We start from the raw sequence: 20,926 nt of genomic DNA, 5'->3' as shown, positions 1-20,926 counted from the left end.
AAAAATGAATAAACATAAGAGAAATTCAATTGAATCTATTCTTGAATTCCGAATTAATTGAAAATTTAATGTGATTTGGTACCAAATGTTCATGTTTTAATGAAAAATTGTAGAAATTTAAATAAGTCTAGAATTTCATTGAAATTACGGTGATATTTGAAATTTCATGATTTTTAAAATAAATAGTTTATTCACTTTAAATGAAAAATCTTTTATTTCAAACAAATAAGCGATTATTCAGTTTGATAAAATTAGATTACAGATTACAGTTTGATAAAATCATTATTTAGATAAAGACATGAATAAAAACGGATTTTAGACTTGCATAAGAGCTTTATCCCAAACTATTGAAAAAAAATCCATTTATTGTATCAAAATTAAGATGTGTAATAACCACCACCGAGTGAATTTTTCAGTAAAAATCAAACTTTTGGAATGAAAAAATAAAAAAATAAAACACATCGCGGAAATATTTTTTACCACTCTATCAAATATAAATGAATGTCGATGAACATTGGACCCCCGCAAATACAAAATTGCTTGAGTCTCAACATTTTCCTGTTATACTTTTATTCCCACTGCTCGTTCCAACTCCGAACGAAGAACCCATGAAAGTGGTTATCCAAAGTTTTCAAGCTCTCCCGAAAGAGCCACCGAGTTTTAATGTCAATAAGCTGGAGTGTATATTCCCCCCTGAAAACTCCCGCGACCATTGAATGAGACCTCACCCCCTCCCTCCCCCCAATTCACAATTACCCGACATTTGATTAACGATCTTGAGATGCCTACTGCTCCCAATCACCCGTGTCGTTCATAAATTCATCAAAATCGACAGGTATGTACACAGAAAAAAAGCACCAGTGAGTGGAGCCTGCACCCATAATTGGGAAAGAGGGTTAGAAAAATAGGGGGTGGAATTAGGTCATGCGCCCAATAATTATCGGGCGTCAAAGCCAACAAGCTGGGTCAATTAGAAGGCCACCCGCGCCGAAATGCTTGAACGCGGTTAATCATCGGTGTGACCATCCACCGAGCGAATAACCCGGGCAACCAATGCCGGCCAGAAGCTCATGTAACCGCTGAAGGCAATGCCACTGGGGCAGAGGGGGGAAAAAATTAATCTGTCATACGCAGAACGATCAGCACTTTCATTCGACATTTTCCCGGGAACAAAGCCCTGTTATTAAAAGTTGCCGATCTACCTTCAATTGTTAACTCAGTTCTTTGCGGTGAGTGGTGAAAAAAAAAAAAAAAAAAAATTCTAAGAGAATTAGAATTTAGAGAGAAAAAATTTCCGCTTCACCCAGCCGGGAATCGAACCCGGATCAAATAAATAGTTCAGATGTTTTAGAATATTAGCTTTACCGGAAATAGTATATTACGTGCTAAGGCGGAGAAGTGCTGAATTCAACGCTGGTGGAGTACAGGCGCACGAGGCACGTGAGTCGGAGACGAGGCCGCCGAAGGCGGCNAAGGGGATTCACTGGCTGAATTTATCAGTTTTTATATGTAGTTTTATATTTCGGTACATTAACGCTGGGTGGCGCCACACGTTTTTCAGTCCTAAGGAGTGCATTTCTCACTTTTTCACTCCTAAGTAGTGCATTTCTCACTTTTATACTGCTCAACGGTAAAAAGACCTACTTCTCATGCTTAACTACCGTCGGTAAAAGAGCCCTTTTTGGGCTTGAGCAATGAAAACTATATGTTCCATGTGAGAATATTTGATGGAGTGGAACAGATTTGCTTGAGGGAAATTGACCAACTTGATAGAAGGAAATTTAATACCTTTCACAGAATTCAATTTTTGTCGTGATCATCAGAAATACCCCCAGAAGAATTCGAACTGTTGGCAGGAAAAAATATAATCTACTGTACGACAATCATTTGATCTGAGAGAACTCCATAGGTTTATACCATAGAAAGAATACATTGACGAGGAAAGAATACTTTTTTCCCAAAAATAATTGTTCCCTCGAAATTATTTAGTTTTGCCAATAACATAGTTATCGGCAACATAATTGTAGTTTCCTCTTGAAATTATTATTATTGGACAAAGATATACACTACACAATAACATTCACTTGATAAAACCGGAGCTTCATATAATTCTCTGTAGAACGAATGTATTTACCCGGAAGACATAAATGTCTCACGAGAACACTACTATTACGAAAATTATCATGTTTTTTTTTATTTATTCAAGCGTCTCAAATCTTCAAGCCCACAAGTAAATTAATTTGACACGACGAAAGATCTGCTCAGGAGAACATGATTTTTGGGCAAAACTATTTTTTTCTCTGTGTAATTTTGCATTCTTAACATGAAGATCCTATGAGCGAGCTCAGCGAGTGGAGGGGCAAAGCCCCTCCGGAGTTGGCGAGCGAAGCGAGCAGGGGGCGTCGACACTGCTCGCTTCGCTCACCAACACCAGGGGGGCTACGCCCCCAAGTTAGAACCGAAATCATTATTCCGACAGTGAAGAGAACGAATTTATCAATATTAATTTCACACAATGAAAACATTGTCACTGAACGAAATATATTTAATTATATTCCATTTAATTTATCGCATCTCATTACCACACGATGCGATAAACTAAAATACCAAATAAAATAAATATATGAAGGTCATCTAACCTAAGGTCTACGGTCTGTGCCGAAGGCGATGCCACGAGGGTGCAGGGTACAAATTAATTTGTGAACGCTGTAATAAAGAACAATTTGTGTACAAAGCGAATGGGGGGGGGGGCCGAAGCCCCCCAGTTAAAATCGAGTTTATCAACATTAATTTCCCATAATGAAACCACTTTCATTGAACTAAATATATTTAATCCTCCATTTAATTTATCGCATCTCATTTGGATAAGATGCAATAAATGAAATAAAATAAAGAATCAAATAAATATACGAAGGTCATGTAACTGCTGAAGGCAATGTCACGGAGTAGAGGGGAAAAAAATTAATCTGTCATACCCAGAACGATCAGCACTTCCATTTGACATTTTCCCCCGGAACAAAGCCCTGTTATTAAAAGTTGCTGTTTTATATTCAATCGTTAACTTAGTTAATTGCGGTCAGTGGTCGTGATATCTGTCACTCGTATTTAATTAAATGTTCAACGAAGGCAATATAAAGAACCTGTCGACGCCAGGGAGCATAAGTTTAACCCAAACAACACATTGATTCTGGGGTATAATCGTTTCTCTTTCATGGATGAAATTATCGGTGAGCGCTGGATGCCATTGAATTGCGCACGTAAAAGCCCCATCATGTGTCACGGAGTAATGGTTTGATCGGTTAATTGCGGTTGTGGTCTGGAGCCCACAGCATCGATTGTTACGTTCAATTTGTCCAAGTACTTACACATAAAAAGAAAGGCTATCAAATTGGGTGCAACGGGGCTCGGGGGATGGACCGGGTCGAGTGGAGTAAACGCGGGGCAATGCCTTTTCATTCAATTTTATGGGGTTCGGGGGGTGACGCATTGGTGGGGGGACATATTATTGAATAAATTTCACTCGCAACAAATAGTTGAATGCTGGTGCATAGATTTGGAGATAAATCAGTATTTTGCGATAAGCGTTTGAATTTCGTTGGAAACACGAGACTTGAAGTAATTTTTTGAGTTAATTGAGGGGGAAATTTTAGTTTTTATTGGGAATTTTCATATTCCTCGGCTCGCACAATCAGAGCGCAGTATTTGAGCATAGCCGACAGTTTTATTTAGGATATTTCCTTCTAGCTTTTGAATATTTCGCAGTAGCTGTTTACTTTTTTCGGGCGAGCGCTCGGGATTTTTAACCTGTAAAACTTGATATTCTCGTTTGTTTGCCATGACACGATCGGGAAATATTCGATAATTTTAAAAGTCTCAGGGGTATTGCAACTACAAATTTCTTGGAATTTCTAATTTTTCAGAAACAGAACGACGAGAATTGCAGAACTTACTTGAGGTACCCATTAAAATACGAATATTCAGTAATAAATTACGCTAATAGTCAATAAATTGAATACGTGATGGAATAATTGAGCTACAAATTACAGTTTCCTCAGAGTTTGAATTTTAAATGGCGAAATACCTCGAAATTCTAGTGCAACTATAGTGTGGTACACAAAAACTGAAATTTCGTGGACAGCTAACTTGCAATTTTCAAAAAAGTGACACTCGATTCAGGGAGAAAATAATTAAATTTCAGATTTCACTGAAAATTTAATGAAATTCAAATGTTTTTGGGCAGCAGAAAGCTGAGAATTCTTCCATTTAATTGAGTTTTCAATTGAAACGTGAATGTTTTGGACAAAATTACGGCAAATTGCCAATTAATTAAAAATTCAGGAATAAATATCTGCATTTTTCTGATTTCATTGAACTGAAATTGCAAGCATTGATTGCTACTATTGATTTTCCATAACATTTTAAATTTTCAATTACCAATCACCTTCTTTCTAATTTCCATTCAACCGTTTAATTTATTACTAATGGATTCTTCGGCCATAATAACTTAATAATTACCTTTTTGTTCATTTTTGCTTCCGAATGGAAGCATTGTTTGAATCTTTTATATTGAAATAAAACAACTATAATTTGTAGCCATGAAAAAAAGAACGATGGAGGGCTGGTGTGAGAAATTATCCGAGATTCGCAGAGTGGAGGGTTTCTCCCCGATGTCGTGGATTCATTATTAAAATGTCTTCAGTTTTTTTTCCCGAGGACTTAATGATGTCCCCTGGGACGAAATAAATTTCAATTATCTCAGAAATCAATAGCCGGGGGTCACTGGGTTCCAGGAGTCTTGAAGTTCTTCGGTAATTAGGAGGGGAGGTGGAAAAAGAGTGATGATGTTGTATTTTAATGTAGGGGAGGCGCATTTGGGACCGACGGAACGGAGCTCAATGGGTCAAAATTATCAATGTATTTATTTTACGATTATAGGGCGAAGGGGATGGATTAAGGGGGATAACTCGAGAGTTCTCTATCTTAGCTGTTTAAATTGTGAATGAAGATGTTTGATTTCGTCATAGACTAAAATTTACTCTATTCGTTCGGATAAAAACCAGGACTGATATATTTTAATTCAGACGGATATTGAATGAGTACTTTACGAACTTGACGTTGAATGGATTTTTTAAATTTAATTAATTATTCACAGTGCATGCGGAAATATGCACTGAGAGAAAGAATTTGGTCTGCCTAAAACTTGTGTGTTCCCCTGAAGAGATCTTTTGTCGTGTTGAATGAATTTACTTGTGGACAAAAAAGAAAGTTTCCACCAAAACATGATAATTTTCGAAGTAGTAATTGGCCTCGTGAGACATTTGTATATCTTTCGGGTAAATACATTCGTTCTGCAGAGAATTATATGAGGCTCCGGTTTTATCAAGTGAATGTTATTGAGTAGTGCATATCTTTGTCCAATAAACACTTATAATTTCCATGGAACAAATGATAATTTCGAGACGAAACTACAATTTTCTTGCCGATAACTGTGTTATTGGCAAAACTGAATAATTTCGAGGGGACAATTTTTTTTTTGGGAAAAAAATATTGTTTCCTCGTCAATGTATTCTTTCTGTGGGATAAACCTATGGAGTTCTCTCAGATCAAATGATTGTCGTACAATAAATTATATTTTTGCCTGCCAACAGTTCGAATTATTTTGGGATATTTCTGATGATCACGACAAAAATTTAATTTTTGGGAAAGATATTAAACTTTATTCTATCAAGTTGGTTAATTTCCCTCAAGTAAATCTATTCCACTCCATATCAAATATTCTCACGTGGGGCATATAGTTTTTCGGACGAGCTAATTTTTTCTCTCAGTGTGTAATCCACATGAAGACAAATGCTTTATGTGTGTTTAAACATATTTAAACATAGGAATTGAATCATTTACATAATGAATTAATTATTTGCACCATGTAATAAAAACATTATAATTCAATCCACTGGATCAATGCGAAATGTAAAAAATTCGAATATCAATTCCTGGAACAATTGCCGGTCAGTTAAATTTCAAAATGAATTAGACAATGCAACACTGACCAGAAACAACTAAAATGTCATAAAACAATAAAAGAGGGAGTGTATTATCAAGTCATAAAGATAGAGTACGTAATCGTATAATTTTTCATAAAATAAACAATGTAAAAAATACTTTCCGTCTATTACGTTGAACCGTGTACATTAATAATTTCATTATTAAACTTTCTGCGAATGTAATTTGACCCTGTAATTGGCCATGTGTGGTGGGTTTTTTCGAAATAAAAAGAAATAAAAATGAACAGAACATTTTATTCGATTGAAATGCATTATTTCTCACAGTAGACGACCTTTCGTTACAATAACAGAAAAAAATATCGTTATCAAGATGAAAACACTAGACAAGTAAACGTGAGATTTCGTCTGCTCTCCAACAAAACTCACCAGATTTCTGAGCACGTCGTCAGGCACGTTTCTACTGGAATTGCATAGTGCCCGTGCTGCACTGTGAGAGAATATGACCGGCGCTCTTGTGGTCTGTAGTGCTGCCCTCATAGTTCTCGTAGATACGTGAGAGAGATCCACCAGCATGCCAAGTCTGTTCAACTCCCTTACGACTGCCTGTTGGTACAACAAATCGTAAAAGTCAGGGGGAATTGTGTCTCCACGTGTGTTTGTTCACACTATTACTCGGATAAAATATATAAAGTGAATGGAATAAAGGGTTTTGGAATGAACGGAAGAATACTCGCACTCTTTTAGGTTGTGACGTTAATTGTTGGCGATAAATATTGCTGTTTTTCGGGGGTCGTTTTTTTCTCGGGATTTGCGAGAGGTTTTATGGGGTCATCAAGGGGTGGGCGCAGTTAGAATACAGGAGAAATAAAGATTGTGAAATTGATTTTTTTACTATTTACAGGGACAATTCAATTTTTATTTTTAGTTTCGAATGGGCGAATTGCATTAGAGAGAAATTACTTTGCGGAAATTTTTCGAGAATATTTTCTTGAAAAATTCATCGTTTTTTTTTAATTTTCAAGATAATGATCACGTTTCTTGTGAAGTGATGTAGCAGTTGTTGAGATGTTCTTTAATATTTGCAATTAAATATTAAAACTTCGAAAGTACCAAAAATTGTTGAAAAATAATATTATTTATTTTCTGCGTTCTACACATTGTACATATGTAACTTGTAAATACCAGGCTGAAGGCCCTCGGGCGATGGCCAGTCGCAAGTTTCTTGCGACGAATTCCGTTAAAAATAAAATAATAATATTCTTTAAACGGTGAAGTTTGAAATTTAATTTTATATTTTGTATCGTTAGGAAACATTTAAAGCAAGTAGAGAGAATCAAAGACAAAAAATTCTTCAGAATACGACATTTTTTATGAATAATTTGTAAACAGTGAATTTTTCACTCCGAAACCCCTTTTTTTAACTAATAAAATACTTATTAATATTCAGAATTTCACTAAAAATCACTTTTATAGACGAAACTAAGATTTCTGGAAGTTTAAATATTTTCCATTATTTAATCGCAGAGAAAGAAAAGTTCTGAATTTCAGGGACGTGCCACTCATGTCCTGGGACATGTCACTGATTTTCAGGAATATATCGCTAATTATTAGTGACACTGCGCGCTAATTAGAATGAGCCTGAGCCTCAGTGATTCTTATCACTTAAATTTGGAAATGGATTCTCAAAAATTAGAGATAGGTCTCTGACAATCTCTGAAAATTAGTGATGACGGCCTAAAAAATTAGCAATAATGTTACTGAAAATTGACATTATCACTAATTGAATTAGAAACAAAATCACTGAATTTCGTTATCGCGAATCCCTAATAATTATCAATAAATTCCTGAAAATCCATGACACATCCCTGAAAATCAAAACATTTTCTTCCCTGTCACCCGTAAGAAAACAATATTCAACAACACTAATTTTCAAAACTACAATTAAAAAACCACAAATTATTCATAAATTCTTAAGAATTAAACCAACAAATTTCATGATTGAAAATGTCGAAAGGCTCTCGACTCCCCTCACCCACCACACCATCCAAACAAATTGAATAAACATTACCTTTCCAAACTCACTGAGCCCTGGCACATTATCCTGAGTGTTGTTTGTTTCACCAACGGAGCAGACTGCCCTGCCAAGAGAGAAAAAAAAAGCAAAAAAGATTCCATCAGCGACCATAACAACTTGACTTTTAATTTCATATTTTAATGCTCGAGTGGAATGAGAATAAAGAGAATTTGAAAAATCGCGGAGTCCGTAGAATGTCGGAGAAAACCAGCTACGAATAATATCGGGGGAAAAGAACTCGTAAATGTCTTGGAGAAGGAAATGGAAAAGGCGAACGCTCTTGCGAACCTTTTTCCCTTGCACTTGGCCCCGCTCGGGGAGTGGGCCACTCCCTCCCTCAATTCCCAGCCCGAGAAGTATAACAAGAAGAAAAAACATCCCCGGGAATGTTAAAGTCCGGTCGTAAGTTTGATTCGCGATATATAAACCCGTGTTGGCGAAAAAATTTACACCGTTTACGTGAGAACCTGGCAATTTTCCCCGATTTTCAACTGCTATATATTATTACCTTCCAGGAATATGTGTCGGGCTTTATTTACGAACCTGCAGGAACGCGACACGATCATGTGCAGAGGGCGGGGGGTGTGCAAACTCACTGGTTCAATTCACGCTGTATTTAATTCACCCCCTGAAAAACGTTTATAGACGGGGGAATAACGTGCGGGTGGCGATAGTCGACGGATAGATGGAAAAATTGCCCGTTTGAGCGGGGCAAACTCATTTGCCTAATGCCAACATTGGCTTCGGCAATGTTTTTTTTCATCTTGATTGACGAAACAAATTATGGAGAGCTCTTTCGGGATGAAAAATAAATAGGGCAATTTGAGGGGAAAAATCTCAGGGGAGATCGAGTGACGAAATTAATTGGTGGAATACTTTATTTTTCATTCTGGAAATTGTTGCGTATTTGTGAGTTTTTTAAAGTGAGTTCTGAATGAGTTCCTGTTTCATTGAGGATTTTGAAGAATATTTAATGAGAGTCAGGAAATGTTGAATTTCACTGGGAATTGAACGAAATTTCAGATTTATGAGCAGTAGAAAAAAGAGAATTTCACGAGCTGCACTGTTAGACTTTTTTTAATTTTCGTGAGTGACTAAACATTGATTGAGTCAAAGGCCTGATGAAGCTAAAGGTATTTCGAAACATCGCATCCTTGACTTCCTTGACGATTCACGGAGAAAATTATTTTTTAAATTTCAACGACTACACTGACAGAAAAAATTAATTTTATCAAGAGAATTTTATTTGAACCAACTATCATTTGGTTATTAATTTTCAAATAAACATGATTTCATAGTGAATTCCAGTTATCTCTTTTTGAGATACATTTTATCGAGAGAAATCAAGCGTTTCTAGAATTGAAGTTCCTTTTATTTGTCGCAATAATGAGAGTCTTTGATTTCTTTCTAGCCAAAAGTTTGCCAACTCCAGAAATTCGTTGGTTTACTCAAAAATCAAAGTTATTCTTATGACTAAATACGTTGTTACCTCAATCAGTACGATCATACGTTCTTCCAAGGAAATTATAATTGAAGTGAGCATTTCGTATGTCGAATCAGGATGAATATTGTTACGCGGAAATAGCTTTGAGATTGTAGTAAGAAGTCGTTGAGTTGAAAGAAGTTTATATTTCTTGACTAAAAAAAATCGCCTTAGTTTACAATAACAGAATCACAGATTCAATAAAAATTACGTTTCTTTTCCGTAATTGCGGGAGCGAAATGTGGTTGTCGGAAATTTTAGGGAACTGTCACGGAATTTTCCCACAGCGTTCCGTAATTTCTACCTGAATCTCCTGTGAAAAATTACGATATCGTCAGTTAAATTATCTGAGTCGATCCCTTAATCGGTGAGCGAATTGTGAGTTCCGTAATTTTTGCTGAACATTTCTCTTCGCGTGTTGGTAATTCATTTTCCTCAACAACTAGTCGTTGAAATCCACCAAATAATTATCTCCGCGTTAGATCCCAGTGTTTTTATTTCCCCAAAAATCCTCGATTCCAGGACTAATTCAAGAGTAATTTTCTAACAGTGCAGTCCACATCAATCGATTCGCCCATAATAGTTTGTTGAACGTGTGAGTTTAGTGGGTTTGAACCGAAGTGGAGTAGTTTGCATATATCCCAACTGCGGGGATGCTGTGTGTTGTCTCTGGGTGGGCCGATAAACGGGTGTAGATCACTCGCTGGATGGCACGCTGTGATCGTGAACCTAGTGAAATGGGAATTTACGGGTGTTGAAGAGAGTAACGGGGGCAAGTGGATGCTCGGGGCGGAGGGGGCTGGAGTGGCCCTGGGTAATTTCGCGTCAGCCGTGCGCGCCAACTGTTTATTTACGGGTCCCTGCAATGTCGTCGCCCTGGGAGGCGCAAAGGGCGTGAGCGACTGGTCCTAGGGAGGATTGAAAACTCGCGTTTGTGTTGGCGTCCGTGGAGAACAACAGAGAGCGGCGGTGGGAGGGGGTTTCGCCATCGGGGGACCACGGACACGGGTTATATTCTCCTTGGACCTTGCGGAGTCGACCCGAGGTGAGCAAATGTACACGGGGGCGGGGGAGTTTGCTCAGGGGGGTTGGCTGTGTCTGGAAAAAGTCATTTTTACCCCTTCCACGTACAAATCCCAGTCAACGTTTTACGTTTACTCGTGGGTTTGGTCTCAAGGTAACTAAATGGCACTACTGGGCGAATGGTAAATCTCGGGAAGGGGAGAAGGATTTAATCAGCTGGTGGATTCTTATGACGGTTTTTCGGAGGGGATGGCACATGGAGAGATTGTCCGTTTGGAAAATGTTTTTTTTATTTTTCTGTTCATTTAGGTGTTGGATGAGTAGAACATAGGAATGAATATGTTTGAAGAGAAAATGTTTTTGGTTTTAAATATTTTATTTCATGAGAGTGAACGATTGTGATGTGTTAATGGAAAATAGGAGAAAGATAAAACAAAAAAATTATATAAGACTAGATAAGTGATTGTTACATATAAATAAAACAATTAGTTTACACATTAGTTCCTTCTGTCATGTATAATTCATTGTTTATTTTATTAAATTGAATAAGATTATTTTTTTGCTTATTTTGTCAGATTTTCAATTTAGTTGAATGCTATCGTCACCGTTATTCTTATTATCCCTTTCTTTTTCTTTTGTCTCTCCCCTCAGCCCTTCGATAAAATGTTGATAGAAAAATTGTATTTACACATACTTGAATGAATTTGAAACATCACATTTGAAGAAACCATGAGAGCCATTATTTTCACTTTCAGGAAAATTCATGAAAAATTCGAAATTTTCAACAATCATAAAAATCAAATCAACCAATATAGCTATCGTAATCATCTTTTAACTTTGACTTAGTGGCATTAAAACAAACATTTCAAGCTATGATTGAATTCATTTGAAACAGGATATTCAAAGATATCCCCGGAATTCTGATTTTCAAAAAATACAAAATTTTTGCAAATTTTCAAATAAATCAAAATAACGATTATTGCTATCGCCTTCATCTTGGAACTCAGTCAAAAGGACATCCAAACCAGTTTTTTAAGCCATCATTCAATCAATTCAGAACTTTTTTAAAATTATCGTGAGACAATCGATTTTCGAAAAAATTTGAAAATTAAAAAACTAGTGGATCATACTAGGTCGATATAACACAAAAAATCCAAAACTTAATTTTGAACAATTAGAAAGCTTCTATTGAGAAGCAAAAATCACTGAAAAAATAATTGCAAAAATGTAAATCAAATGACGTTAATTATTCCTGAAATTTTCCGAATCTCTTCACGCAATTTAATTTCCGAATTCGATAATTAACCCAGTATAAACTGTTCGAAACTGTAAAAGGTACTTGGATATCCGTAATCATGTGGTGGATCTCCTCGAAAACTTTTTCTCCTATTCCTTCCTGCCCCGCGGCTGAGTAGAATTTTAATTTAATCTCTCGATAAATGTGGATTCACCCGATGCGGATTAATTGAGTCAAATCGTTGTTCCACTAAGTCCTAATAGGGCTTTATCCAGAATTATATCATTATCTGGGATGTGTAGTCCACTTTGCGATGTTTCATTGAGTTTGAAATTACTGCCGAGTTATCCTACATCATAGGAGTATCACATTTTATTTGATCCGAAGGAGGATCAATACATGCGAATTAAAACAATCAAATGATAAAACAATATAAAACCAAATGAATGTTTATTATTACGTATTACTAAAAGCCAAAAAAAATTAAAAACAGAATTGGAAAAAGTAGATTAAAAAAAATTAATCAAATAAAAAATAAATCAATCAATAGTGGAGTAAAAAATAGATTGTTATTCAGCCTATCGGCCTTATGACATAATTTATTTTTTCTCATAAAATCCTATAAGGGGGAGCGAGAGGGGGCGCGAAAGCGAGCTTCAGGGGGCTGCGCCCCCCCCCCCTCACTAACGGAAAACCAAATACACAACAGAGAAAAAAAATAGAAAAAAGAAAACAATTTGTACATTTTATCAAGTTGAAACAAAGCACACGAAAAATCTAGCACTTTCATTAAAAAAATGTACTGGATTTTTAATTTTTTCATTAAAATTCTATAAGTCTATTGGGGTTCTGTGAATATTCTATAAAACAATTCTATCTGTTTTTTGCATCATTTTACTCAAGATTATGCCACTTTACCATGTCACATTTTTAAAAAACGGTTCTAATTAAAAATTGAGAAAAATATCATTAGAATGCCCTTAATTATCCACGGAACTCCCTCCCCTAAATTCGCTAACTAAAAAAGACCAGTACAATCTGTTCAAAACTATAAAAGATACTTGGATATCCTCAATTATGTGGTGGATCTCCTCGAAAACTTTTCCTCCCCCTAAACTGAGTAGAATTTTAATTTAATCTCCCGATAAATGTGGATTCACCCGCTGCGGATTAATTGAGTCAAATGGTCGTTCCATTGAGTCCTAATGGGGCTTAACCCGGGTTATATCATTATCTGGGTTGTGTACTCCAGTTTGCCATGTTTTATGGGGGTCTGGATGATGATTCGAAAGAGGCGAGGTGGGATTAATGGTTCAGCGGTTGGATCTGTGCGTAAGAAAATTGATGAGGATTTTGCTGGGATTGAGATGAGACATTTCGAGGAGGCGTGAGACTGGAACGCGTCCCAGAGGACTTACAGCACTGACTTACCAGGATGTGTCGCAGGCGTGCGTCAGCGTTAGGTAGCGTGCTCCGAGTCCGTAAAACGTCCTGAGTACCCCCAGGGAATTGCCGAGGGAATGGCCACCCTCCACACCGATGAGGCTCGCTATTTTACCGTCTCTGTGCGCCTCGATCAAACCTTGAAAGTTAATCATACGAGTGAATCAATAGTGACAGGTGAATACACTCCTGTTCTTTTATGGCGATGGTGATATGGGATTGAGGAGAAAACGATCCACTTTGCCTGGGGGGCTCAGAGGTGTTGGAAAAATCAATTTCGTTAGAGGAAAAGCTTCAATGCGGCGGAATGAGTCGTTCTTTTATAGAATAACATTTGGTGATAGGTTTATTTGATTTGCGAACGTCACTGTTACAGATGGGTTGAAAAGGTGTTTAATTTTTATGCGACATTCCAGTGTTAAAAATAAATTTAGTAATATTCAATCATTTCGATATATTGTTAAAATTTAATATTTCATGAAGAAATTAGTGGAAATCGTGAGTACTTCATAGAAATTAATGGAGATCAGCGGAAATTTGTTCATTTGAATCAAATGAAAATCTTTATTTGAAATTTTTTACTTGTTTCAAAAGCGAGGATTTAATTATATTGAATAAACAATTTATGGATTTTAAATAGAACTTCTATTCAACTCAACGAAAGCATTTATTTATTTCAAATGGATCATTTGTTAAAATCAAATAAACAATTTACTCATTTCACATAAACAAATTTTCTTAATATGAGAACAAATTTTATTCATTATTAACGAAGAATTTATATACTTCAAATAAAGATTTTTTAACAATAAAAAATCATTTATTTAATATAAACAGAGCCTCAAGTGGAAAAAAGTTTTCAACTGAAATGAAAATTTCATTTTGTGCTATTTCAAGAAACTTATTTATTTGATTTAAATAAATCATTTCTCTGGGTGTTAATTTTCAATTATATAGTTTTTTAGCAAACGATCAAAAAGATTAATGAATGTTCAACTTGACCGCAATGATTCATATTTTAATTGAAATTTTAAGAATAAATACCATAATTTCTTTATTTAGTATTGATTTTTGATTTAATTACAATTAAGTCAATAATGTCACGTTAATACACTCCTATCATTTTCTTGGAGTGTTGATGTTGGAAGAAACGACCCATTTCGCCCAGTACACCTAAAAAAATGTTTTTTTTTAATCAAACAAAAAATTGTATATGAAATTTTTTATGTATTTCAAAAATACTTTCGTTACAAATGAATAACCTTGTTTATTTGTTAAAAAAAACGAATTTAATCATATTAAACAAACAATTTATTTATTTCAAATAAAAATTGTATTCAATATGAAAAAATAACTTAGTTATTTCAAACTAATAGTTTTCTTATTTTAAAAAATTCCATTATTGCATGTTTTTCGTTCAATCTTTTTCAAGTTTATTACCATCTCAAAGCGATAATAAATTATGAGTATTAAATAAATATTTATGTAGTTCAAAAAAAAATTTGATTGAAATAAATCATTTTTCTGGCTGTAGTTTGAGAAGTACCGGAAAAATCTATTTATTTTCTTTTTTTTCTGCGATCTACACTCCCATATAGATCCTCTTTTTTTTTGTCGATTCTGTTCAACACACGATGGAACATATCAATGAATGTTCAACTTGACCGCAAAATTGAGAGATAACTAAAAAGCGACAATTGGCCTCACAAAATTGTTACAATTTTAGTATCCGCATTGCGGATATGCACATTCTCTTTCCAACCATGAAATATTACCAGACATTTAACGGTGTTGCATCGTGTGCCACTGCCTCACCTCCCTCGCACGCATTCCCCAACACCACGTCGCTTGATAATTCCACTCATCCATCCCAATTACTCCGCAAATAGCGACACAAACAACCTCAAGTTGAGGTTGGAAAATGTATTTAATCTCAAGTTTTTTTCGCTCGGTGAAATAATCACAATGGCAACGGCGAATGGGATAGCAATAAAGAATAAGTTCAGTGACTGTGAGACAGGCCTTTTATCCCGGCCAGAAAAATCCGGGGAAAATGTGACAACAACACATAATAAAGTAAAAATGAATGAAAAAGAGATAATGTGAGATGGAAAAAACTCCGGGAGGTGGGGAAATTCAAAAGTTGGCGCTAAGAACCTGTTTCTTCGTGGCATATTTCTCGGTTTCTTGTATCCTAAAAGTCCCCGAACTTTTTCTCAACCCCTCCCCCCAGCCCTACTCCTTCCGTCGTCAACAATTTTTTTTTTTGCTGAAGAAGGAGCAGTTTGGCCGCAGTGAGAGCAGCTCTCATTCTTGACTTCTAGATATTCATATCCTTGTTGCAATCTTCTATCTTCGAGTTCTTGAAAAGAAGTTTCTCGCGGGGGATCATTGATGAGGCTCTCGGCAGAGGTGAACTTTTTAATTGGAAATTTGACCTCACTTATTAAAAATTTGAGGGAACAAAATTGACGACGGCTGCACGGAGAGAATATAAAATTTAAAAAAGTGTTGAAAATTTTTTAATGAACTTTCGCAGAAGGAGCTTGAATTCGATTTAAGGGGAAAAAGACAGTGGAATTTCAGGTTTCTCTGAGCATTGAAGTAAAGTCCGACATTTTTTAGTGACAGGAAGACGGAAATTCCGTAATTTACATGAATTTTCAAGTGCAAATTAATATTCACTGCCCAATTCTCTTGAATTTTTAGGGAATTCCTTTAAAATTCTTAGGATTTCAGAATTGTTTGAACAAATTCCATAAAAATTTTGCACAATCTGAAGTTCGCGGAGTGATTCCTCTAAATTTTTCTGAGTTTTCATAATTTTCCCGGAATAATTAAACTAAAATTATGAATTTTCATCTTCGTTTCCATGCTTTGGCTCAATTTTGAGAAAGATTTCACGTGAATAATAAATAAATTATCCTAAATTATCCAGAATTTAAACGATGTTCCAGTGGTCACCGACTACCCTAAACAATCGAACTGACTGTCTAGGAACCCTATAGAAACCCTGGGCGGTATTATCCACAAACTCTGGGCGGAATTACCCACATACGCGGAGGCTGATAAAATAGCCAATAATAACTGATAAAGATATTCTTCTGCTATCGAACAGGTCGCAAAGGATGTGGAAATGTATAATGAACATACATTTCACACTCCATTCAATTATGGACCAACTGAAAATTTGAAAAGTCTTAAATTCTAGAGTCGAAATATTTTAAGAATTCAGTAGAAAATGATTTGGATTTTTACAAAATTTGTTTCCACGGGAGAAAATTGAAAATTTCTGTTAAAACCACTTGTTGTTATAAAAAATTTGCATAATAAAAGAAGAAAAAAAATGTTTTCTCAGTCAAACCTAGAAAATACATTCTTAATCCTAAATCAGTAGCGAATTGGTAAAACGGTTTAAGTCGACTCATCTCCCAGTTGAGTTTTTGAGGAATATTTCCGAATCTAAGGGAGATAGCGAAATTGTCGTAACTAGATTTCTTGTGGCTCTGAATCGGCTCTACAAAAAAGGTTGTAACAAAAATTTTGCTATCTCCCTTAGATTCCGAGATATTCATTGAAAACTGGTCAATAGTTGAAATTGACTTGTGCCGTTTTACCACTCCGCTACTGAAATTAAATTGTGGAATATAATAAAATGCTCACCTCTTACAGATGTAACGAGAGTCAGATGCTGTGCATTCATTTCCGCCAGCCTCCGTATAACATCAATTTGTTCGAGAGACAGCTGAACAGCGTTGAGTTGGGCCGCACCGCACGGTACATACGCTGACCAAAACTGATAGTGAACAAAAAAAAATTCTGCATTAAACACAAACATTTCTGTCAAGATACATGACGCTGTAACAGGCGTAAATTGTCGCGAATAGCGCAGGCCGTGAAAGCGATTGGATCACGGTGAAATCCCATCCCCCGTCATCCCCCGAATTGAACGCTGTTTGCAGTCTGTTGAATCATGAAGAACCGTTTCGGGGGGAGTTTGTAATTACGGTAATGGGTGTAATTGAAAAAAAAATCCATCAAGTGTTAATTATTGGGTGATTCATTAATCCAGAAATTCAACGGACTTGTTCATTAAATGGAGTTTCAACATTCATTGTTAACTTATGGAGATTGAATACATCTGCTGAAATGAGCAGAAAAACACTTGGATCATCACTATTAGCACTCAGTTCCGTAGAAAAAATAAATAGGAAGTTGCAGTCAATTATTTTTATTTAAATTGGAAAATGAGAACATTTGAGAAGTTTTCAGGACGAGTACGTGAATATTATTCAAATATGAGTCCATGTAAATTCTTCTGATGTGTTGAAATTATTAATAATAATAATTGTTATTATTATTATTAATTATTTTTAATTTTAATAATTTTTAGGATTTCGTATTTCATGTTAAATCGCATAGAGAAATAAAGTTTTGGTTTTTAGGAACATATCACGGATTTTTAGTAATCTACATGTAATGGACATTGACTGGAATACCGTTGATCATCAGTGATTTCTATGACTGAATTTTGGTGACAGATTAAAAAAAAATTGGGGATTGGTCCCGGAAAATTGGTAACAAAATCACTGAATTCCAGGATTTTGCAGTCGTTAAATGGCACAGTCACAAATTCCTAATAATTTTTTTTTTATTCAGCAATTAGAAACCTCATTGAAGGTTTATTACCCAGAGCCAAAAGGCAAAATGTTACATATATATATGCAGGAAAAAAAAAATTATATATATGTATATATATATATATATTGCATACAAAAATACATTATTTTACATTTCAAAACTAGTTAAATTTTCAAATTACATTCTTTAAAGAATTTATCAATAGAATTAATGACAATAGGAAATTCCTAATAATTGAAGCTGGCTTCGTGAAAATTCGTGACATATCACGGAAAATCAAAACTTTGTTTTGTGCTTCCAAATAAAATCCATTTCAGCTTTCATATAATATCATTTACTAAATGTTTGAGGATTTGTCTATCATTTCCTCGTAACTGATGATGAATTTTAATAATTTCAAAAAAGAAATAAACAAATAAATGGCTTTATTCAAATCTCTCTTACTGAAATTTCTGTTCAAAACAGGATTTTTATTCGCGTTTTCAATCCCATTAAACATGTTTTTTAATAAACGTTTCCTTCATACAAATAAGGAATCCATTTCGAACGAAAACACCATATATTCCAAACAATTAAAATATGTTCATTCAAATAAACAACGGAGTTCTCGAATGTATAAAAAATATTGTTGAACTGAAAAGAATTCAATTTTATCCAAACATATTATTATTCCCCAGAATAATATTCACAATACTTCCAACAATTCCTACCCCAAATTTCCTCACCCCTTTCCGCCACTATTCCCCATCCCCCTCCAATTCCTCAAAACTTTTCAAAACTCTCCTCGAAATAATTACCAAATCAATGCCCAACAATTTGCCATTCTCTCCTCCTCGGAATACCAAAGTACATTCATTGACATTCGAACAAGTGACACGATACAAAACCCCATGGATGAAAATCCGGATCATGCTGATTGTCAAAATGGAATAGTTGGAGAGCGTCGGTACGATGATAACCAATTCCAACGATCGAACAATCGTCCAATGGTATTCAATTGGTTGGCTCGAGTTGGCACATGGACCGAGTAATATTGTCCCCGACAAAACAAGCAGTTCCCATCGACGGCGGGTCGCCTCGTGTCTCCGTATAACCTCCCTCCCTGTCTCTCACCCCCCAACCCCTCCCCACCCCTCACCGAATTCCCTTCCCCGCCGTCCCCTGGACACCAGCACGTTTGCACAACATAGTTTGACCCGAGATTGCTTTCGGAATCCCCAGCAACAAATGCAAAACACAACGGATCGCCGAAGCGTACACCCAAAAAAAAATTACTTTTAATCAGTAGAAAAAGTACTTGCACCCAGTACCAAGGGGTTTCTGGGGAGAAGGCACATTTTTGTACTTTCTCGAAGTTACAAAACAACTTGATGCAAGTGGAAGTATCATGCGTCAAGTACCTGTGTAGTGGTGAGAAGTACCTCAGTACTTGTCGCAAGTATTTTGTTACTTGGGACAAGTAAAAAAATTACTTGTACTGAGTACCTGGCCGGTTGTTTTCAAAAGTACCAAATAAACTCAATATAAGTTGAGTATAAAGAACTCAAAAATGTTTTTCTACCTCTTCTAAAAACCGAATTTCGTCAAAAATTGAAAAATCCAAATAATTCCCGTTTTGTGAGTAATAAAATTGAAAAGAAATTGAAAATAATTTTTCGAGGCCGTTTAAATGTTGTTAACAACATAAAACATAAAAATCTCAACAAAATTGAAATTTTGTAGCAGTGATTGGCATCAATCATTATTCCAGAAATATTAAGAGAATTATTTCCCCAAAATAACTGAATTCATTCGTTCATAATTGGAACTTAGAAGAAAATAAATAATTTAGAATTTAAATGTTTTCAATAACTATTAGGTAAATAATAGGAAATTTTCAAAAAATATTAAAGATTATTTTTCCAACCCAAATATCGGGCAGTATAATTGGCCCATTCGACATCACGTGGTACAAGCTACAGGGTTTTCAACTGATAATTTTTTGATAATTTTCTCTGGTAGTTGCTATATAAAAAACAAAACACCATGCAGTCGAATTAACCCCTCGTCAAACTGACAGATTGAATTCAATTGTGGTAATCCGAGGATTTTTATTCGAAATGAGTGTTAATTATACAATTTTCGTTTCTCAATTGTGAGTTTCGTCTCATGGTCCAATTATATTGCCCGACATTTGGATTGGAAAAATAATCCCCCGAATACCACACGAGCTTCAAAATTAATCGGACATTTTCCTCAAGGTTCCCTGCGGACAAACGAATTCGTCAAGTTTTTCAGGAAAAATCATTCGTGCTTCACACTCGTGATTTTTTAACCTGAAAAACTTGACTCCTTCGTTTGTTTGCAACGAACCTATCGGAAAATACCCGATAATTTTGAAGCTCTTGTGGTATTACAAGTGATTATCAAATAATCGTCATTCTTCCGAATTCGATTATTGATTGGTAAAATATATCGGAATTTAAATGTTTAATTGTTGATTAATTTAATAATTGAAAATTGTTAAGTTGTATTACTTCATTGAGTACTTATGAAATTAATGGTAATAATAATTCATGATTATGCCTATCTCTGTTTTGTAGGTTGGAAAGCATACCAATAATTCTCGAAAGCATTCGTAAAAATCGCAATCTATTGATTTTTTCCTGCAAAATATCGTCTGCTGAACATTTCTATTTACAAAAATGCGTACGAAAGCCCATTCTATTCGGTAATAATATTCACTTTTTTCAATAAAGTAATCAATTGGAAGTACTGAAATTAAGTCCTAAAAGTACTTGAGAGAAGTTGAAAAATTACTTGTCACTAGTACCTTTGGGACTTGTGAAAAGTACTAAAAGTACTGGCAGAAAGTAGTGTAGTTACTTCCTCCCAGTACCATTTTTACTCGATTGGCAGATGTGGTACTTCACCCAAGGACAAAATGTTCTTGGGACGAGTATTTTTTGAACTTTTCGAAAGTTAACTCCCCCCAAGTACCCGTTTGTACTGGTGAGAAGTATTTTTTTTTTGGTGTATAGCAT

The 20,926-nt window shown here is 35.3% G+C and overlaps 1 protein-coding gene across 1 annotated transcript in view; it reads right to left on the bottom strand.

Annotated features, from left to right (window-relative positions):
• Positions 1 to 20,926, bottom strand: part of LOC107037971 (dipeptidase 1) — an 80,158-nt gene that overhangs the window by 5,850 nt on the left and 53,382 nt on the right. The window contains exons 5-8 of the mRNA XM_015256815.1: positions 16,926 to 17,058; positions 13,251 to 13,401; positions 8,071 to 8,140; positions 6,429 to 6,605 (exon numbers count right to left, since the gene is read on the bottom strand). Of these exons, the coding sequence (XP_015112301.1) occupies positions 6,429 to 6,605; positions 8,071 to 8,140; positions 13,251 to 13,401; positions 16,926 to 17,058 (531 nt within the window). The remainder of the gene's footprint in view (positions 1 to 6,428; positions 6,606 to 8,070; positions 8,141 to 13,250; positions 13,402 to 16,925; positions 17,059 to 20,926) is intronic.

The sequence above is a fragment of the Diachasma alloeum genome, unplaced genomic scaffold (genome assembly GCF_001412515.2).
Source record: "Diachasma alloeum isolate Michigan unplaced genomic scaffold, Dall2.0 Dall_scaffold_00276, whole genome shotgun sequence".
Classification (NCBI taxonomy): domain Eukaryota; kingdom Metazoa; phylum Arthropoda; class Insecta; order Hymenoptera; family Braconidae; genus Diachasma; species Diachasma alloeum.
The sequence above is the reverse complement of the archived record's forward strand: the minus strand, read 5'-3'. Positions and strand labels throughout refer to the sequence as shown.